Source organism: Notothenia coriiceps, unplaced genomic scaffold, assembly GCF_000735185.1.
Source record: "Notothenia coriiceps isolate Sejong01 unplaced genomic scaffold, NC01 NC01_scaffold00022064, whole genome shotgun sequence".
Lineage (NCBI taxonomy): Eukaryota > Metazoa > Chordata > Actinopteri > Perciformes > Nototheniidae > Notothenia > Notothenia coriiceps.
In genome coordinates, this window is record NW_011354765.1 from 21,870 (window position 1) to 32,198 (window position 10,329).

Consider the following 10,329-nt stretch of genomic DNA (forward strand, 5'->3'; position numbering starts at 1 on the left):
GCAGACAGACAGAACCTCTATCTGCAGTAGTGACTTGAAGACAGACAGGTCGAAGGGGAGACTGCTCTCCTGGATGTTACTGGATCCTACTGGACCTCTGGTACCAGACACCTGACCAGCAGAGAAAAACCAGTGAGAACACTCATCACGTCTCCTCCTGAAGGAAAAGTTAGGATACAAAGTTGCTCGGTACGACAGGATTTGAGTTTTGTAAAGAGGTGTGAGACCTTGAGGTATCGCAGCCTGCAGGTGAAGTCCAGGATGTGTCCCAGGTCGGTCTTGGCGTCTCCGCTGCAGCAGGTTGGTTTTGCCAGACGCAGCTGCTGGGAGACGGAGTAAAGCTGCAAAGGATAGAGAGAAAAGACCTCGCCGGCCTGCAGCAACTGCTCCCCTACAACACAACAAACAATGGGTCTGATACTGCGCGATGTACAGGATTATATCTGTTGTTTCATGTTATATTTGGTCGCATAAACACAGACTGCAGGTGATCAACGAGAGTCGCATGCACCATTCTCTTGTGCTAGTTCATTTCTGTTTCATCGAGCACAATATTGACTTGTTTTGTCTCTTTCATATTGCATGTTGTACTGTTGGGGGAGACTGGGGGTGTTTCTCAATCTCGAGTAAAGCTGCTCCAGAGCCACTACTTCAAGCATACTACATCATCGAGTGCCGCCGAAGGACTGTTCCAATCTCCAGCATACTTGGAATTCTACCAAGCCCGGTGTACTTCGTTTGGAAAAATTTCGAGGCTGCACATGTGTAGACTCCGTGGTCTTAAAATCCCCACAATGCTTTGCGAACCTTTTCCGAGGCTAGGAAGTATTCTTGCCTCGCTTCTGAAGCAAGACGCTCGGAAGACATGTGCTACCAAGCAAGCGTACTCAAGATTGAGAAACACCCTGGGATTTAAATGTGCATATGACAATAAGCCATTTAAATCTCAAATATTTTTTCAGTAAAATTGATATATTTAGCTGCATAACCAATTTAAATATGTTGGACTTCTATTCAACACAAAAGGAAAAGAAAACAATGCTAACCAATATTGAGAAACGTATTAAGAATGGTTGTTTCACATCAGGTCATTGTGCAAGAATCTACTCAGTATTAATGACATGTACTGACTGTGGATTAAAACTATGCATTTAACTAAAACATTCTAATTAGTTTGCATTGTCCCTGAGAAATAAAGAACTGTAAGAGATGTAATGTCATTGTAAGTATTTTTTCATCTTACTGTACATTATCAGTAAAACTGATAAGTATAGAAATAACGACAGGGAGAAAGCTTTTGCAGCTACATGAACTGGAAGCACACTCAAGGAGTTCATTGTTAACACAGTCTTAGAAACACTAGATGAAGATAGAGGGCAAAGGTCAAAGGAAGCTAACCTTTGTTGAACAACTCCTCAGCCAGAGCTGCTGTGATCCCGTTGATCTCCTGAAAGAGACAAAGAGATTGTTGAAAAACTGAATTCACTTCAAAACAACAAACAAGGTTGATTTCTTCACTACTCAACAGATAACATTAGCTAGACGTACAGAAGTTTCAACGTTCTATTGTTGCCTATTCTTATCATTTGTTAAACACACTGCTTCGTCTATTCAAGATGAACAAATCAAAACAGGAAAGGCCTGATGATTGCTTCAGAACATGAACATCATGCTGTCAATTCGTTTCATTGCATTACGTTACACAATAGAAGTTTGCATCATTAATGCAGCTGAATAATAAACAACAATAAAGTTTGCCAACTGACACTCAGCAGTTAATCATCTCGCATCACATGAGTGTTTTTAAATCAGCCTTCACTCTGCAGACAATACTGCTCTGTTGTTGTATGAACATCATCAAATAATCAATGGTCACGACGAGCACTACAAAGACTTTAACCTGTTAAGCCCTGAGCCTGTTTTTCAGCTTTCAGGCTCGAAAATGACATGCACAGAACAAATTACTAACTTCCCTTCTAAAAAGTTAAATTAAAATATTTTTTCTCAAAGCAAGGTTACACCTGTGAGTTGGATGTAGAAAAGTCAGAATCAATATAGATGTTTTATTTTAAAGTAAATTCAGATTGAAAAATGAAAAACCCTAACCCTAACCCTAAAAAAAAAAAAAGATTATAGTGTCCGTCCAAAAACAAAAATGACCCTTGAATGATGGGATAGTAGACTAAAAGCTTTAGGAATCCAAACTATAACATATAATAAGTACCCTGCATCAAGATTGATGCAAAACAAGTGACCTTTGACCTTTTTAGAGAGATTTAGCAAAAAAAAACCTTCTGGGGTCATTTGGGTGCATTTTCCATATCTCTGGCCCCCCTCGTTCGATTTTGATGATTGACACCTCTTTTTAACCGTTAGAGCCAATAGAATCGGGGGGAAGTTCCTAAAATCAATCTAAACATTACCCATTGGTGAATGAGTGATGCGCAGCCAGAATGCCCCTGAACCGGAAGCTGCGATACACTCTGATGGCTATCATTAGCAGCTAATATGAAACCTCTGTTTTTGACATAAAAATGGAATGATGGATTATCAGGAATCATTTCAAAGTAAAAGACACATTGAATTAACCATTGGATTAACCTTCAGCCGCGTTTTTATCGTTTTAATGCCATTGAACACGACTTTTGATCAGAATAACAGCTACGGTGAGACGATCTCCCGTGAATGCTCCGTAAAGCTACGTGTTGTGATGTCTGTGTTTGCTTCCCCTGTCGCGAGTTCTGATCGCTCAGTGATGATACTAATACCTATATAATCTCAGCTTTAATCTGATATATTGTATGTGCAGTTACGATAAATAATACGAGTATTTTTACCTTGAGTTCTGTGCTAAGTGCGTTAGCATTTTTTCGCTCAGGGCTCATTTACACGCTTCTTGTGAGACTTGTGTTTTATTTAGGCAAAAATTGTTAATATCTTTAGTTAGCTGAGTTTCTAACCGTTAAATGAGTATGACACATTAATAGGTTTTTAAATATTAAGAAGCCCTGAGACACAGTTTCGTGAAAAAACTACCCGCCGGACCTGGATTAGGGTCCTCTCGGGTTTAACAGGCTAACTGTTACACCAGCCTGCAGCAGCGCCTCTCGGACTGGGAAAGGATCACCATTTACAGAAAAATGACTGTTCTCCCACTACCTTTTATCTTATGACACACCTAACAGTTTCTGCCCATCAGCAACTTTTGATACAACTGAGGCAATTTAAATGTTTAAACAATTTAACCGCTTTAAGTGTAGTTAACACAGCGTTTTGCAAAATAGACCCACCAGACAAGACTCATCTAGTCTTAATTAATCTTTCAGTATATGTTTCAATTACTAAACACTGCAACATGCTCTGCTTATACTTACAAAACAGAGTAAAGCAGTTGCAATTTTTTCTTTTAAGAAATGTTTAGGAACATAGGTGCCTTTGGTTATGTGATGGAGACAGATGGGATGACACGTGGCAAATGGTCCTGGGCGATATTCAAACTTGTGTCCTCTCCACAGGGACAGAACCCCAATATAGCTATACGGAGCCCAAGCAGTTGCATTTTTTTGGGCACATTTTAATTTTTCTTTCTTTGGTGACAGCATTCACAAAAGTTTTAGTAATCTTTATTCAATAGCAGATATAAAAGTGTATTTATTTAATTCAACAATTACTTTTATGATGGAAAGTCCTGTGGCACAACTAGCGAAAAAACTGATATATGGGAGTCTGATTGGCCAGTTTCGAATGCTCCATCTTCATTATAACATCCTGTACAATTATGGAAAAACAAAAATAGATTTGGAGATTGACAAGAAGTGTATTGTTGTATTTAATTAATACTGTTGCTTCAATAGTTAGGAGTCCGTAAATAAACGCTTTCTCAGTTCAGTGGGAGAACATCACTTGCCCTCAGACCCATCCAATAGATTTGAGATGAACTGGGAACATGTTTAGGCTTAAACAGGTTACTGTGCATATGTGGTAGGAGCCTCGAGTGTACTCACGTAAAGGTGAAAGTGCAGGAAGCAGGCGAGTGGAGACGGTGTGGCCTCTGGGAACTGCTGCAGCAGCGTCTGCAGGTAAAGCTCCAGCTCCTTCTGCCGCCGCTCCACCAGACTCTTTGAGTTCTTCCCCAACATCTTCTTTGGGGGAAGCAGCCGTCGGTCCACCTTCTTCTCTGCCGTCAGCTGCAGGGAAACCCATCAGGATGAGAAAAAAACACTAAAAGCTGTCCAAGTGTACTGTAGCTTCTCTAATATGAGGATTGGCTGCTTCTCTCTTTTTTTATAAATAAATGTAAACAAAATATATTTTAAGATGTCCCCTCTGTGACCTTTTAGACGTTTTTGTTGTTTAAATAATTAATTAATTATCCATATAAGACATATTGATGTTTTTCCTGTTTGAAGCTCGTTCTTTGTGTTCTATTGTAGGTTTGTGCCTTCAGTAATTTAATGAAAGGCCAATTCTTACTTTAGAACATTAAGATCAGCAGATAGCTAATTGATAAACATTAAGTCAACCTTCATTCCAGCATTGACAACATGCATTATGGTTATTAATGATTAATGTGATGGCACTATGTCTGTGGCGGGTATACTATCCTCTTATCAATCAGAAGTGTAAATTATTAATCCCTGTTCCGATAATGGACTTTCAGGCAATAAATGCTTCTGATAATGTAGAGCCATTCCTTACATCAGCTGTGGGGACTCCTTACTTATAAGTACAACTACAACAATTCAATAAATATGATGTCACACAGGTGAGCCCATGGATTGATATCAGCTGTATTGAGGCTTGTTAGCAAATGATAAAAGATATAGAAGGAGTCTTTTTGTAATTACAAATGTTCGCAAAAGTTGTACAGGCAGAAAATACTAAAAACTCTGTCTTTATTGCTCTCCTCATATTTTATCGTAACATACATATAATAATTATAGAACCTACATCCCATATAGTGCCTCTACTATTTATTTATGTTTTCTCTATAATTCAAATAGATTTTTTTTTTGATTGAGATTGATCTGGGCTGCTGTGGTCTCTTACCTTCTCGTGGAGGTCGTGAAAGTCACTGTAGCGATGTTTTACAGTCCATCTGTGCTCTCCATCCGACACCTCGATGATATAGACCTGAAACAGCACAGCATGACATTCAGTGATTAAAACCTGCCGGATTCAAAAACTGCTTCCTGTACAGCATGGATGCTCATACCACCATTGAACCATCTCCTCGTATGCAACCAACTGCTTTTAGGTCAATAGTGGACCTTCAACTTCACCACATAATTCAAGTTTTAAGGGCTGTAATGTGCGGTCATGTGAACAACATCAGAAAGAAGCCATTTTTGTCAATGATATATTAAATTGTTCAATGGACTTCACTGTACTTAAGAACAACCTTTATGTTATTATTGATTGCAAAAGCTTTACTGGATAAATTACCAGAATATAAACATATATATGTTGGCTATATTTAAAAACAAAACAAATAACCTCTTGTTCCCAATCACCTGAACAAAACTCGGCTAATATGCCTTTTTATTTTCACTTTCGGGTGAGCATGATTTATAAATACTTTGAAATCAGTATTTAAAAGAACAATGTTGTTGTTTTTGACAAGGTCCATTTTCCTTGAATCGTCTAGACTCTTATTCCTGTATGTCTTGTGTATATTGTCTGAAACATTAAAAACCGCTGCAACACTGACAGCTAGTTCAGTTAGCACGGCAGCTAGCACTTAGCTTGTCAGATCTGTCGTTCTATTGAGTAAAGCCTCAGGAGGAAAATGACATATTGACTGATGGAAAACAAGCATTGTAACTGAACACCGTATATATTCACAGATAGGTTATATTCTTCCACAGTAACTCACTGTCACGATAATTGAGCTGAAGCTTAGGCTAGCTACATACTACACATGCTATGAGGTGCTAGGCTAGAGGAAAGCCCGGGTGTAGCTTACAGTGTAGTTTTCCACCGGCTCCGACCCGACAACACACACTTTCCTCTCCAAAACATCCTCTGGAAACGAAGCAGACTCCATCTTGAGATCACGACGAAGCAAATGTTATCTTTAATTAAGAAATACAACTTTCATTTAAAACGGCTCTGGAGGATACCCAGCTTTTCTTCTCAGTTAGCCGCCTCCTGACGCCATGTTTGTTGTGTTGCTGAAGCAGCTGACAGCTTTCTTCTTCTTTCTCGTCTTCTTCTTGTTTTACAGAGGTTCGCATACAGTTTAGTGGCGCATTACCACCACCCTCTGTTAAGAGAAAGAACATATCCACACACTTACACACACCATAACTTATAATTATTGTATAGGCCATTGGGAATACCGGGAGTTTTTCCGGTGGGCCGGGTACCGAAGAGGGCCGGTCGGACAATTCCGCCCCCCCCACTAATTACTTTTGACCAAATACTTTCATATTGATGTAGATTATTAATTAATAGTGTGTGCCGTGTGGTGTGGTTGACTATAAGGGCTTTCTTAAAACATTTTTGATGAATAATCATCTGAAAAAATGACCAAAAAAATCAACAATAGGCTCAAGAGTTTTCACTTCTTATTTCACACATTTTACAAAAGAATTGAGAATTAACTCAGCAGATTAATCAATAATAAAAAAAAGAATTTGTTCAAATGGTTAACAAATAAGCTCCACCTCAACAAACAAAAATACTGCTTTCATATTAACGCACAATAAATAATAATTAAATTATATAATATATAACACTGTCTGTGTTATTATTATTGTGTTATTAACACAATAAAAGGAGTCATTTGAGCAAATGTTCTTGATTAAACTTCAAACTGTTCTATGTAATACACATCACAGCCATACGGGATCGCTAGTGCAGCTGCAATCATATAGGTGTGTTATGTCACATTTTGGTCTATGCTTTGTTCGAGTGACCTACATATTTTGAACTAAACTGAATTATAACGGCAGAGATTTGTTGATGCAGGAAGCAGAATGCGTTGTAATGGACTTACAACGAGGAAATGATTTGTTATGTCAGGTGACATTGAAGACAATGTTTATGCTTTATTGCTTATTATATATTGATAAAGGGGTCCTGTGCTTTTTTCAAAAATAATGTCCTCAATTATCGATTCATTCTTCCTGTCCACTGATTTCAAACCAAGACTACAGCTGTACTTTGGCACATCGGTACTTAAGCTAAATGCCACACAATGAGCACATTATACAACATTTTTGGAGTTAAACAGGTTGAATGGCTTTAATGTTTACCATGTGCACCATGTTAATTTAGCCAGTTAGCATGCTGACAGTTGATCATTAGTAATATTTGCATGTAGTCTACAGCCGAGGCTGATGGGAATATAATTAGTTTTGCAGGAATATACTCATATATTAAATCAAAAGCTTGACCTGATGATGGCGCTAGATGCAAATCCAAGGGACCATAAAGTGATTACAATCCATGCTAAGGAGGACTTGAATGTGACCCACACACAGTTAAAATGTTTTTACTAAAATGTGACACTCTTAAGGGCATTACAGTTAAAGACACACAGTCAACAAGTTATTGTCTGGAGAGATTACAAGAGACCGATAATTAGTGTATTCATTATTTGTTGTGATATTCAATTCTGGACAAAAGACTACATTAAGTTGACAGTTGTTATGTGTTTAAGGAAGGGAAGGCTTTTTGTGAGACAGTTCATTTGCACCCAGAACATAACGTTCTTTGTTTGTAATTGTGCTCACCACTGACACAGTAATTTCCACTGTCTTATAAGTCCATAGTTGGGTTGGGTACTTGTGTGTGTATGACACATTAACTAACTTCTGTGACTGTTATTTTTGTGAGTGCCCCTGTGCTGCTGCTTGTTGTTGCTGTACAGTGTTGCTGTTGTCAGAGGGGCGGGCAGTAACAGCAGCAGCTGTGGATCAGATTTCAGCTGCTAAAACTGAAGCGGAGTGAACCATCCTGTTGCAGGGAGCAGCTTTAAGCTCATCACAACGACACAACCCAACCGTACACACATGCATACATGTTCGAATATGTTGCATACATAACTATAAGTAATATTGTGTTAAAATCTATCATATTATCATGTTATTATTTGGAAGTGGAACAATCTTCTAACCTTACACCCCTCCCTCTGTTAAACCTCTGAATGGACTCTCCCAGCTCTTTATTCAGGCTCTGAGGAGGAGGCAGAGCTTCAGTCAGTGCTTGTTGTCTGAACTGAGTACACTGCACTTGCTGGCCTTAAACAGAGAAAAAATAGCTTAAAATCAGATAGACAGCGCCTAAAACCCCTTTATCAGCTCATTATAGATCAATAATCAAAGCTGTAAGAAGCAAATTTGACTTTCAGATAATTGAAAAAAGGGAAATCAGATAAATAGAGGAGGGCGTGACAAGCAGACAGCCGAGCAGGCAAGCTGCTGCTGCAAGGAGAGGAAGAGCCGGCGATGCATCAGCCAAAGCCAGAGGTCAAGAAAAAAAGTGAAAGGATAGTGAAAAGGTAGACACTGAGAGAGGAGGGTCCTTTGTGATCTGAGCCAGAAAAACAGAAACCAGCCTCTCTTTGTTGTTGTGTGGGCCACCGAGCAGGGATGTGAAGGAGGGCAGCAGGGAGGAAGGGAGGCAACGGCAAGAAAGACTGCAAGAAAATGCTCTCAGAGATGATGTGCAGGAGGAGCTGCCAGCAGCAGCAGGATGGCAAAGAGGCTCTGCAGAGGGACCCTTCCAGCCGCAGGAAGCACGGCTGGTCCAAGGGCTGCAGGGGGCGCATGCAGGGGCGGAGAACTGGAGTGGGAGGGTGGCCAAGAGGGCGCAATCACCAGCAGCCCCCTCAACGACACCATCATCATCCCAGACACTTCCAGAGGCCAGCGATGTCACTCCGGCCCATTAACATTAAAGGGAACAGAGCGAGGGGGATGCGAGCCCCCAAGAACACAAACCAGTTTTTGATGCACGAGAAGTACCAGATGCTACACATGCGCTCCGACTCAGTGGGGAGTGACAGTGGGAGCAGCTCGGATAGCGAGATGGAGCTCACAGACATGGACTCATACCTGGGCGTCCTGGAAAATGCAAGAGGAGCCCTGTTGGACAGTCCCAACCCACACAGCTCAACAGCGCCCCCTGGACAGATTGTGGTTCTGCATGAGGACAGTCTGCCTCTGCAGGAGGACAGCATGCAGTATTTCCCCTCTGAAGACGACCTGAAGCAGAGCCAGAACTTCATGCAGAGGGACTTTGTTGAGTTCTGTGACATCCTGACACCCTGAAAGGAAACTCTCATGAGGCCATGTTGTTCTCGACAGTGTGAAACTCTAACCTCGGGGACAGGTTTGTTCTGCTTCATGTTCACTGAAAATCTAAAAAAAATCTCATCATCTTGTCAACTCATCAAGCCTTAAAATGCTAGGAATATGCTTGCAAGGTGAGATGATTCCATCAGTTTAAAGCAGATACTTCTTTTGAAGTGTCATTGTTTTAATGGTCATGCAGTGGTCTGACTTAGTTCATGTGAAGATGCTTAAAATAAGTGAAATTATCTCACCAAGTTGTATATGTTTAAGAAAAAAAGCTTAAATGAATGCAAGATTAAAGGAAAACATTTTGACGGATGATTCTTTTTTTACGGTTTACATTTGGTTCATGTTTGGTAATGTACAATGTGCTGTAATGTGCTGCCTTTCTGTTGTTATTGTTACACAAAGGGAGATGGGATCGGTGGTGGGAGTGAGCCTGAACAGCCAAAATCACAAATAAATATCTCATTGATGCAACTTGTGCTTCTTTATTGTGTTTGTTGATATTAATTAGTGTGATGGTGAGTTTTTTGTCAAATGTATCCGGGTCAGTGTGTCCCTTTTCTGAGCAAATAATGCATATTTAACCATGTAAAAGTAAATATGGATAAACACATGAATTCAATTAACAAGTCGGTCACATGACATTATGTTAGTGGAACAGCAACAATGGGGATGAGCAGTAAAGAAAGCAATCATGAAATATAACATTACATATACACATGCAGACACTTTTATGGGTTGCAATACTGTAACATGAATAGATACAGATGACTTCATTAAGTTTTTTCCACACACCAATAACTGATGTCTGTTGACATGCAGATGTATCATACTTTTAGATCTTATACATAGGCTTTTCTAATGCATCCTATGATCTCACAAGTAAAGTCATTTTAACTAACATATGATACGTATAATGTTCCTATTCAGACATTGTGGACAGGCTTTAAAGCAGGAAGTAGGGACCTGCATGGAGAGCAGCTGAAGAGGATTACATAAAGTGCAGTGAGCAGGGAGGTTT

The 10,329-nt window shown here is 39.8% G+C and overlaps 2 protein-coding genes across 2 annotated transcripts in view; one reads left to right on the forward strand and one right to left on the reverse strand.

Moving 5' to 3' along the window:
* Positions 1-6,271, reverse strand: part of LOC104953662 (nischarin-like) — an 8,899-nt gene extending 2,628 nt beyond the window's left edge. The window contains exons 1-6 of the mRNA XM_010780633.1: positions 5,966-6,271; positions 5,050-5,133; positions 4,005-4,187; positions 1,399-1,447; positions 228-391; positions 16-111 (exon numbers count right to left, since the gene is read on the reverse strand). Of these exons, the coding sequence (XP_010778935.1) occupies positions 16-111; positions 228-391; positions 1,399-1,447; positions 4,005-4,187; positions 5,050-5,133; positions 5,966-6,046 (657 nt within the window). The 5' untranslated portion in view covers positions 6,047-6,271. The remainder of the gene's footprint in view (positions 1-15; positions 112-227; positions 392-1,398; positions 1,448-4,004; positions 4,188-5,049; positions 5,134-5,965) is intronic.
* A 1,947-nt stretch (positions 6,272-8,218) lies between these two features.
* Positions 8,219-9,782, forward strand: LOC104953660 (uncharacterized). The gene has a single exon (XM_010780630.1). The coding sequence runs from the start codon at positions 8,655-8,657 to the stop codon at positions 9,276-9,278; it is 624 nt and encodes a 207-aa protein (XP_010778932.1). The 5' UTR covers positions 8,219-8,654; the 3' UTR covers positions 9,279-9,782.
* Positions 9,783-10,329: the final 547 nt, after the last annotated feature.